The following is a 21,009-nucleotide window of genomic DNA, read 5'->3' as shown; positions in this document are numbered from 1 at the left end:
AGCGCTTGTAGAGTTAACTGATTTTTAAAATACTTGTTAAGTAATAATAAATTTTAAAGCGGTGGCTCAAATTTATTATTTCACTTTTCTTTTGCCGATCCAATTTAACGGGTTAAATATTATTTTAAATTTTCGGAAAATGGTGACCGCATTTGAAGAGCAAATATCATTTTTCTTTAAAAAATTTACCACTAAACATATTTTTAAAGAAAAAACTCTTTATTATATTTAAAATTTGAAATTCAATCCACCAAAATATAATCAAAATATGATAAAATTATCAAAAAGTTTAGAACGAGACCATGAACACACTAGAAATCAAATTTTTACAATTTATCTATACACTCGCAAAATCCTTATTAAAAATAGTTTGAGTACAGGCCCAGATTATAAAAACCCGAAAAGAAGAAAGCTAGCTAGCCCAGAAACAAGGCCGTTAATTCTCTCCGGCGACAACACCTCCCTCTCAACTACCGCAATCAAATCTCAGCCTCTGGTGTGAGTAAAGATTTAATCTTTTTCTATTTATAGATCTCATTGTTGTTTATTTCAGTTTATTACAATAATTATCAAGTTTATGCGTTGTGAATTGTGATTACTTGCCTTAAGTTTTTTTTTTATAATTATTTAAGCACGCACACGCCAGGAGTCGAACTCGTGACCGCTAGCAAGGGGCACACGAGCTCCACCGAAACTTTGTTGGCTGGTCAGTTTTTACCTCATTTGCTCGTCTATTCATAACCCTAATTTTACTTGTAAAATTGTGTGAGATTTTTAATTACGAGAATAGAGTGTGTTAGTGTTCGAAATTTAGTTCTCCCAGCAATGAAATTTATCACGAGTGTTATACTGCGATATTATCCTAATTAAGAAAAAGGTAGGCACTGTATGGTTACGGTAGTAATGGTTTCGGAATGTTCGATTAAATAAAGAATTAATCTGTATGAGTTTCTCAAATTTGAATTCACTTGAAAAAACAAGTTTCTGAATTACTTGCATCACAGTATTAGCGTCTTAGAAGCTTGTGTGCTTCCATTCATTGATCTCCTGTAATGTATACGTATTTCTAGTAATAAGATTCATGTATCCAGTTTTTTTATTATAGTTCTGGATCAACATCCAATTATCCGATATGACTTGTTGGGAAATAAGGTTTACAAGGTAATTTCTTAAAAAAAGATTGTTATATTTGGCCCAGCAATGGGATGGAGAATGTGTCTAGCTGATAGAATTTTATGTTAAATTGTGTTGTTTCATTAAGTTCCGTGTCTTAAATGGGGAGTATTGATTCGGCCAAATGCCTGGGGAATCGTTACTAATATTTTCTTGTGCAGACAGGAAACAAGTTAAAGGTGTAATATGGCAGATGGAGAGGAAAACTTGCCTAGAGATGCAAAGATTGTCAAAACTCTTCTTAAGTCGATGGGTGTTGATGACTATGAACCCCGTGTTGTCCACCAATTCTTGGAATTATGGTATCGCTATGTTGTCGATGTCTTGACTGATTCGCAGGTTTATGCAGAGCATGCTGGGAAGACTGCAATTGACTCCGATGATGTAAAATTGGCCATTCAGTCAAAAGTCAATTTCAGCTTCTCTCAGCCCCCGCCACGAGAGGTAAGTTAGATTCACCTCTTCACAAAGACCTATCTAGATTCCATTTTTTACTATGATCAATCCTGTTAGATATGTGATGGTCTCCTACATCTCACTTCTTAAATTCAAAATGCACCTAATTCTAATTATGTATCTGTTTTGTCCTTTTCCATACCAGTGAAGAATGTGTTCTGTTCTTTGTAGTGTCCATATTCTAAGTTTCGGCCGCTTGTTAGGAATCAATTTTTCTGTTCTTCCTACTGACCAACTCTAACGAAATAAGACATCTTTTTTAGGCATACTTCCGCTTTTCTTCTTCTTTAACATGAATTTCTAGCAGCTTCTAAATTGTACCTGTATCTGAATTTATATATATATATACTCCTACAAATCCTTATGATTTTAGCTGTTGTAAACAGATGTACTTACAAATTTACAGGTACTTCTGGAGCTGGCTAGGAACAGGAACAAAATCCCACTGCCCAAGTCCATATTGGGGCCAGGGATCGTACTTCCTCCAGAAGAGGATACTTTGATCAGTCCAAACTACCAGCTTGCGATTCCAATTAAACAAGCTGGCCAAGCTATTGAAGAAACTGAGGATGAAGAGATGGCTGACCCGAACCCCAAACCAGCGCAAGAACCAAAGACACAGGTGCCTCTAAATGCTTCTCAGCAAGTATCATTTTCCCTCGGAGCTAAACGTCCAAGAGGAAGCATATGAAAGACAATTATACTGACTTTGTTGTACCAAAATTGAGTAAGTCTGACATTTAGATTAATAACTTTATAATGATGGGCAATTTGGTATTTGTATGTTGATATGATTGGGTACAGAGAGTGTGTTATATATGCAGAAATCCATGTCTCTGTGTGGACAGTGACAGTTGTTTGTTAACACAATGCAAGTCAGCTTTCTAAAATTATATGCCAAAAGCCTAAAACACTTCAATATATATTTTTTAATAGAATGTCCTACAATGTTGCACCATGCGCAGTTAATACTGGGGGGGGTGATATACTGAGAAATTTTGTCAAATTCTTGTTTGCATCTTACAGGCATAATGTAGCTGAATTCTAAAAAACTTATAATTCCCTTGCGGTTAATGTTAACTAATATTAAGATGCAGCCTCGGAGCCTGCAATAAAAATAGCAGCTCAGTCTTGCCGGCTTAGTTTTAATAATATACCCTTTGTAAGCTACTTTTAGTTTAGCTTAGCTGTTGTATTAATCTACTTAATCTCCTAGTCTAACCTCAGCCTCTTCCATTTCTGGTTCCCTTTTGTCGCCACCAGTCCTATCAATGCCACCTACACCTCAGTCTCGCCTCCTTCGGGCTGAAATGTCGCCCCATCCGAATAATTTTACTCGTGCTTTGAGCTCCCGTCCACCTCCAAAACATAAGATAAAATAATATATCTTATGTTACATAAGAATCCACTACCCTCAAAAGTCAAAACAGAAGCTCAATTTGGGAAGAAAACTGTATTGCTATTGTGACCGGTGTTGTAATTGCAATTATGCAAGTTTGTATTATTTTTGGTTATTCAGTCATGACAGAGATTCAAGAACCAAAATAATCAGTAAAGATTTGAATTTTAGTATCTGTTGCGGGGAATTTGATCTTATAGGAAGCGATATGTGGTGTTACCTTTGTATATGGATTCTCCTCCCGTAGGATTCGAACCTGTGACCAAGAGGATAGCTATCCCCTCTTTAACCAACTGAGTCAACCCTTGTGGGTCATTCCAGTGCTCTTAACGTGGTTTATATAAGATTACGAGACAATTTCTGTTTAATCACGTTGTTCTTGGGATTTTTTGTTATAATTTCAAAGAGAAGTATTTAAAAGATGTTGTCTTTTCTGATTTACAGATGTTTTACAGAGGTATCTCATATCTGATTATCTGAACCTGTTCACATTGATGTCTTTGTTACATAAGAAGTGTTTTCCTGAAATAATTTTAGAACATAAAAGTGCTAATGTGTTTCTGGTGTAAGCCTTTATGAACTTTGCATTGTTATGAGTTGTTTCACCCGTGGCCAACATTCCATTCCCCTTAGTTGTAGGTGCTCATTCTATTTTTATTTGGATATTCCAAAGTAGCGAAATTCCTTGTCGCATAAGTCCTCTGCTGAGTTCTACCCTGCCCGCATTTCCTTTAGGCGGCAAATACATGTGTGCTTATATTCCTGCTGTTAGTTAACGCGGAAAGCTGGATAAATTATGGTAGTAATGTATGATCCTATAGGACTCGAGATGGATTTCTGGTCCCAGCTAGTTGGTATTGAGGGCCTTGAGACTTGATATCAAGGAATAGGTTAGATTGGTAGGTGCTCTTTGATTACATGTCAATGAGAACTTAACCAAAACTACCCCAGTTCTATCTGTATTCTGTTATATAGGATCACTCTAATAGCAAGAGTAAGAAACTTCTTTTTCTGTTATCATATCTTAGTGCAAGTAACCTGATCATAAGTAACCATTTGTAGTTTTGTGAACGAGACCACTGAAGCTCTTGTGTGAAGCTTCGTGCCTAACTGAAGTCTCACAATTATTAGTAAACAGCCTTTACAATGTTTATTTCAAATTTGGCAAACTGGATTTCATTTGAAATTCTGGATTTGATCAAATAAGCTGTTTGTGAATTTGGATTTGGATTTTATTTGAAATTCAGGATATTCAAATATTAATATAAACATGAGAATTTGAAATGACAACTCCTGTCATTTGAAATCTCTCATTTGAAATGAAATATAAGTTTCCAAACGTCATTTGAAATTAAATACAAGTTTCCAAACGCCGTCTCAAGTAAAACTCAATATTTTGTAAGATAAAAATATGATGTACAACTTGCACTCTAAATTTTTATTAATAGCTACGACAAATACATGTTTACATACCTTTTAAAAACAAGAAAATCTAGCCATTTCATTTCTTAACAGAAAGATGAAGATGTTCTGTACAAAGATTCATTATGTATATACAAACACAAGGTGGTTAAAATAAAGTCCACGGTCTGTGCAGGGATCAATTTTTCCACCCAGCCAAGCCAGTGGTGGCTGTGGCCATGCTCGACACAGAAAGACCACGGTCATACATACGCTGAATCTCTTCTCTGTATACCGGCAATGACTTGTCGGGGATAGTTGGGGTTAGTTCCACCACATCTCCCATTTTTAGTTGGCAGTTAAGATCATTCAAGGGAACATGGTTTAACCTCGGCCGCAGCTCTTCTTTAACAGGAATTCCATATGGAGACCATCTAGTGCTACCCCGACTAGTCCTTTCTAGCAAATTCCTGACCGTAGAGTATGCCGCAAACTCTTCAACCGACATCTGTTAGAGAACAAAATTTTGAATTATGTAAAGATATTTTTAACTGCACGTCAGAAACACATGTTTCAAGAAGCATGTATAAAAAATCCGTACTAGCAGTAATAAGATTAAAAAAAAGTATACTTATCCAAGTAACACACCTTATCGTTCTCAATCAGAATGACATAAACGGGTCCATCGGCTCCGCAATAAGGCTTTAAGCTATGGGGACAATCCTTGGAATGTGAAGGAAAAGTGCAGGGTGGCTTCACTGAGTCACTGTAAGCCACGGTTGATTGGTCTTTGAACATGGTCTCACATTGCCATGTAACAACCCAACGCGCCCACTCAACCATCTGAAGTACAAATGAAGAGTATTTACAGTCGCCTTCTTTGTATCTCCAATGAGCTGCAAATCCAAACTCTGCTTGCAGGTGCATCTCTTTTGTTCTAATCTGAACTTCTAGGGGAACCATGTCTTCCCCCATTACTACCGTGTGTAAAGACTGATACCTGAAGAAGAAGAAAATACATTAGCTTAGTATGATATTTTTATCAATATTAATAATCCAAGAAATATGTTAGTAGTCATCATATGACTTGCCCATTAAATTTGGGACGTTTTATGTAGTCTTTGAACTTTCCAGGTACTTCGGACCATAATTGATGAACAATCCCTAGCGCCTTATAGCATTCATCCTCATTTTCAACAATCAATCGCAGTCCATTAATGTCATGAACTTCATCCATACTTAGCCTCTTTCTGCACATAATATATCAAAGACATTTCAGCAGAAACAAAGCAATCTTAGAGCCCAAAAAACAAAATGTCTTGTACAGAAATGCAATACAAGAAATAGCATTTGTTTTATCACCCATTAATTATAATTACAAAAAAATATAGCATACTTAAACTGAGTACTTGTGTAAATGTGCAGTCATTTAATGTACATGTGTGCACTTTGACGTGTTTCAGATATACAGAGATATACCCAGATATACACGTTGTGTATATCTATTTGTAGATAGAGAGATAGAGAACATACTTTAACATTTTGCAGTGAATGCTGTATAAACTTTTGTGCCGCCCTGATAGAACATGATAGGAAATGGCTCCATCCTTGAGAGCAGTCCCCAACTTGTCTGCGGCTGTTGTGATCCTTGCATCATCAAAGGCTTTAACAAGCTTGGAGGACAACTCTTTGTGCTGATCTGGATTAAGATACTTGAAACAGAGATTTTCCAGCTGTTCTTTCCAACTATAGATTCCTAACCGGTTAGCAAGTGGAGCAAATATCTCCAATGTTTCCTTGGCAAATCTCTGTTGCTTGATCAAAGGTAAAGCATCTAGTGTCATCATATTATGCAATCGATCTGCCAATTTTATGAGGACAGCCCTAGCATCAGCCATAGCAAGGAACATCGTGTGCAGGCGATCAGCCTCAACCGACTTGCCTGCTGTATTGCTTTCTCGGGCTAGCTTGCTCAATTGACTAAGCTTAGACACCTACAGATACATGAAAACATGAGTTATTACCTTGAGGAAAAACTCTTAATATTGATCAAGCTTCACAGATTAATTTGAAGTTGCAATAAGAAACTGTTTCAAAAATTTGTATAGACTGGCATTTACAAAAAAGTCATCATTAATGAGAATCACAGAGAGACTCATTAATAGAAGAACAAGGGACAGTATAAAAGAAAATATGATATAAACAACTGCATCAGTATATACATGCAGACACTTATAACTTGGAGTGATAGTGTCATCCCCGGTAATGAGCCCAAGTATGTAATATTATAGATGCATGTGCATCGACCATTGCATTGTCTAAATTTATGTTTGCACTCTATTCTACTACTAAATTGCTAAATCAGGTGGATTTTACGAAAAATAGATTTGATTGCAAAAAGTGTGACAATTGACGAGTCTTTACACAAATAAATCAAAATTGAAGTCTCATACCCCTTCAACCAGATCAGCAACCCCAGCTCCAAATGTCGCAAAAATACAATCTTTCGTCATAAAAGAATCATCAAGTGTGTCATGGAGCAACCCAGCCGCAACAACTGTAGAATTGGCACCAATTATCGCAAGCAAAATCGCAGTCTCCACACAATGGTGTAAATAAGGATCCCCACTTGCTCGCATCTACAAAATTCACATATAAATCAGCACAAATTACCGAAAATTCCAAACTAAAAAAAGCAAATCTTCAAAACCTACAAAAGTAACAAATCCTCGAAAAAAATAAAAATCTTATACCTGCCCCCTATGAGCTTTCTCAGCCTCATAAAAAGCCTTAATCACAACATCATCATAAAAAATCTCGTGTTTCAACTGCGCATCCAAAAGCAAATCTTTGGCATAATTAGAGTCCTGAAAACCATCCTCCATATTAAAAGTAAGCTCATCAACCTGATCACAACCATAATTACTCAATTCAAACCGCGGCGAATCATAATCGACACACGAAGCCACAGCACGTCCAATAAAACCACTAAACAACCCATTACTACTCCCAATCCTCCCCGACCCGATAAATTCCCCACTATCCCTCCCAATTCTCATCCCCGGGCTCGAACTAGCCGAAACCGGGCCCTGAAACACCGAAACAGGGCTCAATTCTCGCTTCGCAAACGACTGAACCGTATGAAAAGGCGAATAAGCGAACGAGCTCGTCAAATCTTCGATCTTTTCGTGTCGTAAATCATCGACAACGCCTGAATAACCAGAGCTGGAAGCGTGCTTAACCGACGACGATGAGAACAACGACGACAGACCGCCGATAATCGGCTTTTGCGAGGATGACGTGGAGGTTGAAGATGAAGCACGAGTGTTTAATTCGAAATCGTGAGATGAATTAGATGAAATTGAGCAAGGATACGGCGTCGTATTGATGGTAGTTGTTGGTGGACTTGCGTAGAGTGAAATTGTTGAAACTGCCATTGATTCTCAAACCCTAACCCTAACCCTAATCCCCAAATTGTTTGTGTTGATATGAAATGAAATTAATTTAGAAACAAAGTCGACGAATTGTTTGTGAATTAGAAGAATTTAAAGGCTTTAATATTTAATATATAGTAATAATAATAATTTATACAAAAGTAAGAGAAATTGAGTTGAGAGAAATGGAAAGTTTAGAGAGTGTTGAAATTTGAGGTGTGTGCTCTCTTATTCCTGTTCGTCGTCTGGATATTTGTTTCTTATTTATTATTTTTTTTTTATCAGGGAGGGTATAACAGGCAATCACTGTATTTATCAAGTTGGGATTTTTGTCCAAATGAGATTAAAATTATGAAAATATGTTGCAACAATAATCTCCGTATGTCATATTTCAAGCAAGAATAATTAAAGTGATTGATGGTTGACAAATTAAGTGTTTGTGAAATTCTTTAGTATTAAAATTGTTCATGAAAATTTATAATATGTAGATGATGATTTTAATAAGCCTGTGATTATTGGCGCAATGGTTTAGAATGATTTAGTTAATGGTTACAGATATGTAATTCGGATGCTGAGAATTGAATTTTAAGCCGGTTGTAATTCGAGTCGAATTCGAGCCGATTTATTTAATTAATTGAGTTCAAATCTCTACTCGAACTCCATTCTTATAATTTCACGAGTTGAGTCGAGCCGAGCCGAGCCGGCTCGCTTAATTTTATACTTAATCAAGCCAAAATTCGTTATTGAACTCGGCACGTTAAATTTCACAAGCTGAAAGTTTAAAGTTTAGCTAAACGAACCAATTTAAACAAGAAGGACAAACCGGTTATTTTAATTTTACACTTAATCAAGCCAAAATCTCTAACTGAACTCGGCTCGTTAAATTTTATGAGCTGAGTCAAATCGGCTCGTTTAATTAAATGAACAAACGAGTCGAAATCTGTGTCCGAATTTATCTCATTTAGTTAAATAAACGGAATGAAGCTCACTTAAATGAGTTGGAAGGGCGAGCTCGCAATCAGTCGGACTCAACCTACAGTTATAGCTACGATAGAGGGGGATGGATGATATTACCAAACTATCCATGACGTGTATGAGGCTTGAAATGATTGGAATCAAACGGTGGTGTCCAGTAGATGCAAGTGGGTGGAAAAAGCAGCATAGAATCAATCTTGTTTTTTACTATCTGTATAATGTAGGGGTTGTCGACTAATGTTGTTACTCCACCGTCCACTAAAATTTTCCTATTTTGACTTCGGACACTGTTCATGATAAACGATTGACTATTAATTTACCGCTAATCAATAATATCAAATATACTCATGAGTGATTTTGTTGAATTCGTATTTATGAATATTTTAATACAATGAAATTTTAATATTTAATATTAATACGAATATTAATACGAAATTAAAGATATTAACATTAAAGAATGTGCATTGACAAACGTGTCCAATACAAATAAGAAACGTTTTTAGGGACGGAGGGAGTAACACATAACCGACTCTGTTAATTAATAATTGATCAATAATGATACGCTGTTGTCACCTATAATCAAATCTAGATTTGGATAATCTGATTTACTCCCTCCGTCCCAATATACGTTTCCTCTTTTGACGTTCGGTACGGTTCATGTTAAGCGATTGACTATTAATTTACATCCAATCTATAATATCAAACATAATTATGAGTGATCTCGTTGGATTCATATTTATCAGTACTTTAATACACTGAAATTTTTATATTTAATACTAATACGAATTTAAATATATTAATGATCAAAAGTGTGCATTGACAAATGTGTACAACACAAAGAGGAAACGTTTTAGGGACGGAGGGAGTACCATTTTTTAAACTAGTTGTCCTTATATTTTAAGGATTAGTATAGCCTAGTGGAGAGGACACTTGATCAGTATAATCAAATTAAACACAGATGATAGAGAATAAATTTATAGTAAAAGAACTAATGAAAACAACTGTGCATATTGTTTAATCATATATTTATGTCGGGTTTAGTAAAAATAAAGCCATGGCATTTCATTGGGCCATTGGGGAGGCCAAACTAAAGAATAAGGATTCCTTAAGTGGCCACTAATCAGTCTTTTAAAAATTCGTGTGAATCCCCGATTTAATCGATTAATTACCTACAAATATTTGAACAGTTCGATTGTTGAAATTCGATTAATTGTTACGAATTTTTCTTTATTGAAATATATATCATTTTATTAAAATTAAAATACTATATTAATTTAAATATGAATAAGTATAAAAATTATAATATAATAAATATATATTTGTTAATAAATAACTAATATAATAATAATAATATTAAATATAATTTAATATTATAATACATCCGATTTTTATTCCGATTAATTCCCAATTTTCAATTAATTCTAAATCGGTAGCTCGTCCAATATTCTCCGATTTCCGATTTTTACAACGCTAACAGCAATAAGTAAAGAAAAGTACGATACAGTTAAGGGAAGTTAAACGAGATTCTGGTGGTAATTATTGGTGTTAGATATTTTATTAGAGTGAGTAATTGAGACGACATAGATTTGATTAATCGAACATACGTGGCAGATAATGATAAGCCTAACAGTGTCACGTGGTCAAACAGTGGTGCCGCCAACCCAACTTGGCAGCTCCGCTGACCCAACATTTGTAGATACTCACAACTCGCAACTAATTTCTTAAATAATTTTACGAAAATTGGAGCAAGTAATAAGGAAGAAATATAATGGTGTAATAATAAATACATGTACCGTGTACGTCTGAATGAGTGTTCTTTCTAAGTATAGACGCATGCATGCAATATAGCAGAAGATGTTGGATTAACCAGTCATTTTCCAGTGCTGCAACTTTAGCTAACCATGTTCCTCTTGTTTTTCTGTTTGAGGGCTGGCAAGTGTCTGCCAACCCATGACTTAGTCTTTGATTAGTAACGATTCGTATCGAATCCCGAGCTTTTTTCGAAAATCAGATCAAGTCCATAATACAATGCGAAACAAGCCGGACTATACTAATACAAATTTGACCAATTCGCGTGATCTCGAAAAATCATTACTTTATACTGTGTACTTGGTAGTAGTACTCTACACTAAATAAAATTGTTAAATTTTATCGACATTGAACCGAAGTGTTACAAATGAAATCACGGAACTAAACTAGAATTAAACACGCAGTTTAGGACAAAATTATTTTTCATAACTACCCTCTATAAACGATAATTAATATTTCATTTGTCCCATTCAATTCTTAATATTTGAAATAGAGTCTTCGACACGTATTTTAAGACTTTTGTCTATTATAATTACATAAATTATTTTAAAAACTTTTTTCGTGTGAATAAAAATTAAATGTTCAAATTTTTATTTAAAAAAAAATTAAAAATAAGTTATGAAACTATATTATAAAAGATTTAGGGCATGTTTGGCAACTCTAATAAGTCAGCTTATTGGCTTATAAGCTCGTAACAGCTTATTGACGAGCGTTTGTCGACCCAACTTATTAGTTGAATTTACAACTTATAAGCTGATAAGTTGAATGTTAGTAACGACGTACTTTTTCTCAACTTATTTTTGATTTTTCATATTTTTTATCAATTTTAATTTTAAAATGTTAATCAAATTTAAAATATGAGAATTAAGATAATTATATTTTAAAAATTACATATTTTAGTTCATTTAAATAAAAAAAATCTGACTTAGAAGTTAAATTATCTAAATACTTGTATAACTTATAAGCATTTATCAACTTATCACTTATCAGTCACTTATTCGATTTAAGTCATAAATTGCTTATTTTAAGATTTCCGAAACTGGTACTTAAATTGCGTGTCAAAATTTTCATTTCAAATGTTAAGAACCTAACGGGCGGAAGAAATATTTTAACTAATTTTGCGGAATTTATTTGGAATTAATGCAAATCTTTTAGTCATGTGTGTAAAATATATTTCAGCATCGCTCGCTGACTCTGTGCATAAATCATTCAAGCTAAGGCCTAAACAGGAAGGCGTTCATATCTGGCGGTGGACAATGGATGCTCTAATATGTGAACTACTCTATTTCTCATTTTATTCAAACTTTTTGGTTTGTTTTTTTTCTTGTGGTGGTCAGGAATTTCAATTCCAAGTTGGTACGTTTATAATCTAACACATGTCCCAATTGCCTGCCACCCTATACAACGTTCATGCTAACTCTTTTTTCAAGTTTATAGTTTGAAGATGAGCAATCAAGTTTGATATGAATAGTTTCATTACAATTGTACAAGAGACAAACAATCACAAAAATGTTTTTTTTTAAATCCTCACTTTTTTATATTAAATGGCCGGTGAACCGGTTGAACTCTTATCTACCTTGCAAGAAATCAAGAATTCGATGTGCGTGTGTAATCAATCAACAATTTTTTAAAAAAAACACAACCTATCCCGGATAAATGTTGCATTAGGGCTGTAATTCGAGTCGAGTTCGAGTTTTTTACAGGCGAGTTCGAGCTTTTTTTTATCAAGTCGAGTCAAGCCTGAAAATAATCGAGCCGGAATTGTGTGCAAGCAGTTCGCGAGTTTTCGAACTTAACGAGTTTTTTAACGAGTTTTCGAGTTTAAAGAGTTTTCGAGTTTATCGAGTTTTTTCACATATTTTGAGTTATCGAGTCCTTATCGAGTTTATCGAGTTTTTAACATGTTTTCGAGTTATCGGGTTCTTATCGAGTTATTCGAGTTTTATTTTTACCTTCGTAAAAAATTTATTTTTTGAATTTTTGACTTATAATTTAAAAACATTAGTTTTACTATTAATAACAATAAATAAATGTTCAAAATAACATACATGTATTTTGAGGTAAATCTAACAATATATTCAAATACATGTATAAACTAGAAAACAAATAACAACACCTTTGTTAGTATAATTTTTCAAATCATCTATTTTATTAAATTTTTTTAACTCTATCTTCATTTTCTTAAAAATGTACTTATTTTTCTATATTGTATATTGTATATCTTATATATATGATAAATAAAGTAAAATGATAATTTTATTATTGTCGGGACTCGAAGGAGAAAAGTAATTTTTATCTTTTCTAAAACAAAAGTACGCAATAGATATTAAATCATTAAGAAAAAACAATTATAAAAATAATAATTTTAATTAATAGCAATACATCATAATAAAACTTTTTTTGGTATAATTTATATCATAGTTGTATACTATACCTATTAACTTATCACTAAATTGTAAATTTAGATCTAATTAGTTGAAATCTCAATTAGAATATAGACAACTATCAAAAGTATGAATCGAATTTATAATAAAATATCAATATAGTAGTAATACATTATTACTATAAAAGGATCGTTAGATTTTGAAATAAATGATAACTTTTGAATCTAAAATAAAGAAATATTTTATAGATTCATGATTTAAACAAAAAAATAGAAACCTTATATTGAATAGATTATTTGATGTAAAATTCGTAACTGTCCTTTTTATTTTAAAATAAAATCAAACGAAACTCGATAACAATTTTACTTGTTTCAACTCCAACTTGATTCTTTTTTGTTTTACTCTTTCAAATTAATAAATTCTTATTTTTCTATAAAATATTAATAATTGATGTAATACAAATCTAATTCAGTTCAAAACAAAATTAGTTTTGAAACAAAAAAAATGTTACATGAAAAATTGATAGACTAAAAATGTGACCAGAAATTTTTACTTAAAAAAATTAGTATGACAAGAAATCGGAGTCAACAAGTATTTATAAATGATACTCTAGAATGAAACTAAAATATTTTTTTGATAATCATATTAGCCCTATTTTGTGTACAACAACAATAAAGAAGGTTTTATAATGTCGGTAGCTAAAATATTTTATAATTTATATGTATAATGGAATAACACAATTATATATATTGAGAAAAATTAAAAATATTTAAATTAAATAATCTTTATTTAGGTGGCGTATATTAATATAAAATTATCAATCATGTAAATAACAAATATAGAAAGACATAAGTCATATTAATAATATAAGTAAAATAAAATATCATTAATCATGTAAATAACAAATAAAAATAGCATCAAGTTATATTAATGGGAAAAAAAATATAGAAAAACGTAAGTAATATTAATAACATATATAAAAAATAAAAATATTAATAAAATATAAAAAAATTAACCGAGTTCGAGTTCGAGTCGAGTTCGAGTTTATCGAGTCGAGTTCAAAAAAACTCGGCCCGACTCGAGTTTTTAATCGAGCCTAAAATATTGTTCGTGCTCGAGCTCGATAACGAGTTCGAGTCGAGCTGAAAAAAGCTCGGCTCGAATTACAGCCCTACTGCATAGATTTTAAAGGTACCATTCCATGATCCTAGTTTTAATTTCAAGTGTATAATCATATCTTTATTAGAGCAGGCCAATACAATATGCAAAATATCCATATATTGTTATAATTTAATATCAAAAAATAATTTTTGTTATTAAAATAGAACTCCAAATTGAATGCTAGTTACATTTTGCATACACAATAATTCTTAATTTAACTATTTTTTTGTCTCTCTCTCCTAAATTTTATATAAAGTCCCTCACTATAGTCTATACATGTCATCGGTCGATGTATAAATACATTCTTTCTCACAAACATTTATGCATATTCGAAGTTTAATTTTTCAGTATTTGATTTCAAATTATATTAATGACACCACTTATAACGTTTCATTCCATTACTCTTATAAGATGTGACGTGGTGCTAGCATGTCCACGTGACACATATCGTGCTCGTTAAAAACTAGTGAGAAATGTAAGAAGATAGAAGACATGATGCTTTATAACGTGAAATGCATTTTTGGTGTTTTTCTTAACTTTATTATGGCCGGATCTTGGGTGATCATACCACTTCTTGGGCCTGTAAATCTGTTCAACTTTATGGACTTGAAATTTGAGGTAGTTTGCGTGGTTTTGCAACTTTGTTTACAAGCTGGCCTTTTTTGTGTACAACCTGACTTTTAGCTAGATTTGACACTATCATTTTTTTTATCGTAAGTAAGCGGCTCTTATTTCAGGTGGGTACTGGATAAATCCTACGCGTTCACGCAATACTCTTCTCACGTTCAAATTTTACCAAATAACCTCATTTTCTCGGGGTCTAATTTTAAGGTAGTACCCTATTTTCTTTTTGAATATAAAAATTTGAGGGGACTTCAAGGATTAAAGGCAGAACCGTAATTACAAAACAGTCCAGTTAAAATGAATTATCGCTAGTTTTTAGAGGATTGTCAAGGCTCAAGTAAAATTTCGATAATTCTTTAACTGAAAATTGTGATTTTATAAAAAAATCCTAGTAAAATTATCACTTTAGCCGAGACTTCAGTCTAGGTTTGTTTCTCGTCGATGTAGAACTTGGTTGTTTGTAGATAGTAATTGTATGACTATTTATATCCAAAAAAACTATTCCCTCTGTTTTTTAATATACGACGTTTGACTTTTTGTCACACAAATTTAGGAGGTTTGACCACATAACTAAAATTATTATTTTTTAATAAATTATTTTTTTTGAATTAAAATGAGATCAAAATTTTTATTCAAAAAAAATTATTTTAATTATATGGTCAAATCTTCTGAACATGTGTCCAAAAATCATAAGTCATATATTTGAAAACTGAGGGAGTACTTGGTAAATATTTGAATGCTCATGCACTTAAAATAAAAATAAACTTTGTAAGTGAACAGAATAACTAATTAAATGCTGGTCTTGCATCTAATAACTGCTGGTATGAAATGCAAGTATGACATCAAATAAGTATGGCATACCATGTTGGTGAGAAATGTGAAAAGATGTATATATGATGATGATGCTTACTGGCGTGAAATTCATTGTTGGTGTTTTTTCTGAACTTTATGGCTGGATCTTGGTGAACATGCGACATTTGGGGTTTGTTAACCTCTTTATAAACTTGTCATTTTAGGTTGTTTCCTCGACTTTGCAACTTATAAACTAGCTAGGTTACATACTTGACTTTTGATTAGGGTTTGCACATTTCTATAATTACCTAGCTAATTAACCTTATTTTCTTCGGGTCAATATTTATGATTGTATACTTGTATTCTATGTTTTCCATGATTAGTATTGATTATTGAGAGTGCCAATATAGAACTATATAGGTTTTCTTTTTTCAGGGATATGGAACTATATAGAGTAATTTAGGATATTCAACATAGATATATATATATATAGAGTAATTTAGGATATTCAACATATATATATATATATATATATATATATATATATATGAAAAGAGAGTAAGAAAAAATTGATGATAAATTATCCAGATCACGAGTGTTCTAATTGGTTTAGATTGTGACTTTAGGGCTTACCACTTCAAGGTCACAAATTCGAACCCTCTGTGAGACACGAAAATAAGTGGATTGTCATGCTCGATGGATACGAGTATGCTAGCACACCCCCGGATTAGTTAAGGTGCACGAAAGTTGGCCCGAATACTGGATTAACAAAAAAAAAATTGATGAGAAAACAAAATTTAAATGTCAAGCAGAGTTGATATAATCATTTTTAAGATTGAATCTTGAGATTGTGCACTATATTCGGGCTAACGTGGGGATGACTAATTTAGGCTGAAATCTTGACTAAACTTAAAATTTTATTAAGAAATTATCTATCACGTCATGATTTCAAGTCAAAAATTAGTAAATTTTTTATTATAAATTCCGGAAATATGTAAAATTTAGCGATAATTCATTTTAATTGGGAAAGATTTTCATCGATGCCATACTATACCTTATTGCCCTACTTGAAGTTCTTGTTTACAATTGTTTCATGTTAGTTCAGTTTTCAAATCATTAGATTAGGACCCGGTCGGGGAGAGGAGAGAAGTGATAGTTTCAAACGTTGCATTAGGTTAGCGTGCCGTACTCGATATGTACTTATAATGTCTGCCGGAAACAAACTTAACTGCACATCTTCTCTCGTAATGAACCGATCACTGCAACAAAAGTTAGTAATCCCTTTCTCCTAATCATTTTTTTATACTTTTTTATTTTGGGATGTCCCATCCAATTTTTTACAATTCAAAACTTATCAAAAATAGTTAATGAGTCTCACTATTTTCTCTCTCCTTCATTTTCATACTACTTTTACTCCACTATCTTCCTTTTATATATTAAAAATTAATTGATCCCATCACTTCATCCACTTTTCTTTCTTTTTTTTCACTATTTTATACATATTTCTTAATTATAGTTGGGACGGAGGGAGTAATTTATAGTTGAATTCGAAATTAAACTTGATTAGATTCGGGTCGGGAGTAACTCAAATTTCTCGGAAATAAAATTGAGCAGATTTTAATTTGATTTTTTTCACCGTAAAAGACTATTTATATAGAAAGAAACAATCCCCCTCGAAGTAGGGCTATCAATAGATCGGATTTGGATCGGATCGCCCTAGATCTATATCCTGATCCATTTATTTTTATCGGATTCGGATTCAGATCAGATCATAGCCAGATCTTTTAAAACATGATATATATCCCGATCCGTCGGATTTTTGGATCGGAGCTCCGCTCCATTAAATAACAACGGAGCTCTATCAAATAACAACAAAGAGGAAACTAGCAAATAGGCATAGTATTTTAACATAGCAGTACATAAAAACTCCACAAATTCAATAGGTTGTAGGGTAAGGAGATTAACCAACTCAAATTCAATAGGTTGTAGGGTAAGGAGATTAACCAACTTGATCTACTTTATTTTTCGACAGAGGACAATCCCTACTCCTTAAGCATTTAAGAGAATCCAGTGGCAACACAATCAGAATCTTATTAGGCTAATGGCTAAGATTATTAACTTCTCCAAAACTTAAAACCTTAACACTAATAAACTGGGTATAGTTAAGCATTCATGCAAATCTCATGTATTTACAAATCTCATATATTTATAATAATATATTTTGCAATATTCTACTTGTAAAATCTATGTGATCTGTAACATTTTCAATAAAATTGTGATATTTGTTGAATATCATTCAAAAAATAATACGTTTTGCAACAATTTAAGCTATATTTTACTTGTAGAACATATATGGACTCCAAAGACTCCAATTAAATAGGTAACTAAATAGAACCAAACCCATATATAGAGTGTATATATATATATATATATTCAGATCGAATTATTTACGTTACATATCTTACTAAATCCATATCCAACGTATATCGGATCGGATTTTTTTCAGATCGGATTTTTTTCGAATCGAATTTTATTTTAGGTGATCTATATCCGCTCCATTGGCTCTCGGATCGGATCGGATATCTGATCTATTGACAGACCTAACTCGAAGGTATGACAATAGTAATATAATTTCTCCATGTTTAGGAAAATTATTCTAAAGACTCTTTACAACCCCGTGGAACATTAGATAATTTTTTAAAAAATATTCGAAATTTATGAAATATTGCATCATAAGGTAGAGGGGCACTACTGTCAATCGATTTCAATGAAATATATTATTAGATAATCGGGATCCAATAAAAAATATCAAAACTTCAAAACTACAAAATAGGATCCTAACTATTAATATAGACTTTAAACTTCCCAGCTACTTTAATCAACGAGGTTGAAAAGGAAATGTCAAAGTTTTTCTAGAGTTATAGTAATAAATCTAATTCTCGAATTAGCTGGATGTCATGGGAACGAATGTCAAGACATAAACATGCTAGAGGTCTCGGTTTAAGTGCTTGTGAGATTTTAATATGGCTATGCTGGGGAAGCAGTGTTGGCGCCTAATTACATACCCAAATAGTTTAGTTGCCCGAGTTTATAAATCCAAGTATTATGCAGACAAGAATTTCATGGATGCTAGGTTAAGGGGCAATCCAAATTTTATTTGGAGAAGCATTTTCGAAGCAAATCAGGTCATCTCTTCAGGTTCTTGTAAGCGTATTGACACGGGGAAGAAAATTAACATTGTGGCTCAACCTTGGCTTAATGACACAGTCCATCCTTTTGTAATCACTGAACCTTTCTCTATAGTTGATAAATGTGTTGACTCATTATTTCACACAGGTACGAAAATCTGGGATATAGAGATCATTGCTAACATTTTTAATGATAGAGACCAACAACGTATTCTTAATACTATGGTTGAGTCAGACCTGGAGGATGATATATTATTATGGAAATTTGAAAATTATGGCCAGTACTCAGTCAGAACGACATATAAATTATTGCAACGTCAAAAAGGGTTGTGGACTGATAATACTCATCACAAGTTTTGGAAGTCTGTATGGAATATTAAGGCTCCTCCTAAGGCTTTCAACCTTGTTTGGAGAGCTGTGAACTCGTGTCTTCCAAATAAAATTCAGCTCCAGACGAAGCATGTTCAAATCAATAATACTTGCCCTGTTTGTGGCTGTGACATTGAGTACATTATGCATGCTTTGGTTCAATGTGAAGTAGCAGCCATGTGTTGAAATATTTTCGATATAAACATTGTCACGCAGGTAAACGTGGATTTCTTAACTTGGTTAAAAGAAATGATGGTGGATATGTCGAACAATATAAAAGCTAAGGTCATGATTCTATGCTGGTCGATTTGGAGAGCTAGGAATGATCTGCTGTGGAATGGGAAGAGGTGGTCAGCCATGAGAATTGTTGCAAAAGCGTGGGAGTATCTCTCACAGTGGACTGAAGCTCAGGCTAGTAACTTCAGGGCGCCAATCCAACCATTAACAAAAGGGGATGGTGCTTTATACTAAGCAAAACCTATACAGAATGTAGTGAAGATTACTGTGGATGCATCAATTTTTTCTGAGCTGGGAAGCTCTGGCATTGGTATCATAACTCGTGATCATCATGGTAGGTTACTGGAAACTATGACAAGAATGTTCAACGAAGTCATGAACCCTTCGATGGTGGAAGCAATTGCCATCAAGGAAGCGCTGAGTTGGGCAAAAGACAAACAATGGAACCAAATTACTATTGAATTCGATTGTCTGGTGGTCATACAACTGATCCGTAGCTCCACTCCCATGAGGTCAGTGCTCGGTAAGGTGATCAAGGAATGCAGGAGGTTGATTAGTGATTTGAACAACGTTGAATTGTATTTTATCAAACGATCTGCAAATATGTCGGCACATGAGCTAGCTCAGGTGTCTCATATGTACCCTGATCGTATCTTTGACTGGAGTTCTGTTCCGGTTAAAGTTAAGACATGTATTTTGGATGATTTGAATGAGTAATGAAATTGCTTTTCGTAAAAAAAATATAGACTTTAAACTAAAACCCTAGATCTAATTACTGAACCACAAAAAAAAGTAAAAAAACTCATATTATAATCATCAAGCTACGACCTTTAAGCCGTGCCAAGAACATCAAACCAAAAAATGACACCGTTAATAGATAAAATCGTAACCAACGGAACTCTGTAATTAAAATTTAAAATCAAAATTAGAGAATTTAATTATTTTTCAGTTAAAACCCCACAAAACTACATGCTTAACGTTGTGCTCCAAAATTTGAAAATGGAGAGAAGAGAAAAGTTAAGATAATTTTAAAAAATTTCTTTCTATGCGTACTCCCGAGTTTTTTGACGGAAGAAGGGAAATGATCGGAAAATTTTCTATAATTTTCCTACAAAACTTTCTTTTAAAAAATGGGTAGATTTCGAAAAATCCTCTCACATTATCTTATCTTTCTTGGTTATTTTATTTCATTTTCTACACAAACTGGGAAGCAAACTACTGATTTATTTTGTCCTACTATTTATCTTTTGTTCTCCTCTCATCTCCGATCTTCTCTCCTAAAAAATCTCTGAGCACAGTTCAAGTTCAAGGGTGACTAACAAAATTTGTCCAACTCACCATAAATGACATAAATAGCGATAAATTACTTCGGTCAATTTAACTCAATTTCACAGATTTTTATCAGTGAATTTTACCTCAAATTGTTGAAAATTTAGGATCATATATTCCGTATAAAAAACATGCAGATAAATCGAGAGAAATACAGTAGACCTCAATGTCTCTTTTATCAGTGATTCCATAACCATTACTTACAAAAAATCTTTAATATACCAAAAATTTGCCGTTCTTCTGAAAAATCTTTAATACACCAAAAATTTGCGGTTCTT

At 33.0% G+C, this 21,009-nt stretch overlaps 2 protein-coding genes across 5 annotated transcripts; one reads left to right on the top strand and one right to left on the bottom strand.

Annotated features, from left to right (window-relative positions):
• Positions 1–347: 347 nt before the first annotated feature.
• LOC141701917 (transcription initiation factor TFIID subunit 9) lies at positions 348–2,587 on the top strand. 4 transcript variants are annotated; one of them, XM_074505544.1, is made up of 4 exons: positions 348–498; positions 633–706; positions 1,339–1,617; positions 2,036–2,587. In XM_074505544.1, exons 3-4 carry the CDS (start codon positions 1,360–1,362, stop codon positions 2,318–2,320), a joined length of 543 nt encoding a protein of 180 aa, XP_074361645.1. In that variant the 5' UTR covers positions 348–498; positions 633–706; positions 1,339–1,359; the 3' UTR covers positions 2,321–2,587. The 4 variants fall into 4 exon arrangements, with proteins under 4 accessions (XP_074361645.1, XP_074361643.1, XP_074361644.1 ...); XM_074505542.1 differs by having other exon boundaries at positions 1,335–1,617; XM_074505543.1 differs by lacking the exon at positions 633–706 and having other exon boundaries at positions 353–498; positions 1,335–1,617.
• Positions 2,588–4,440: 1,853 nt separating this feature from the next.
• Positions 4,441–8,084, bottom strand: LOC141701908 (putative GTP diphosphokinase RSH2, chloroplastic). The gene is made up of 6 exons (XM_074505530.1): positions 7,183–8,084; positions 6,883–7,068; positions 5,963–6,423; positions 5,521–5,679; positions 5,078–5,429; positions 4,441–4,937 (listed from the first exon to the last, which is right to left on the bottom strand). Exons 1-6 carry the CDS (start codon positions 7,864–7,866, stop codon positions 4,629–4,631), a joined length of 2,151 nt encoding a protein of 716 aa, XP_074361631.1. The 5' UTR covers positions 7,867–8,084; the 3' UTR covers positions 4,441–4,628.
• Positions 8,085–21,009: the final 12,925 nt, after the last annotated feature.

Source organism: Apium graveolens, unplaced genomic scaffold, assembly GCF_009905375.1.
Source record: "Apium graveolens cultivar Ventura unplaced genomic scaffold, ASM990537v1 ctg4469, whole genome shotgun sequence".
Taxonomy (NCBI): Eukaryota; Viridiplantae; Streptophyta; class Magnoliopsida; order Apiales; family Apiaceae; genus Apium; species Apium graveolens.
This window is presented reverse-complemented; position numbering and strand designations above follow the sequence as displayed.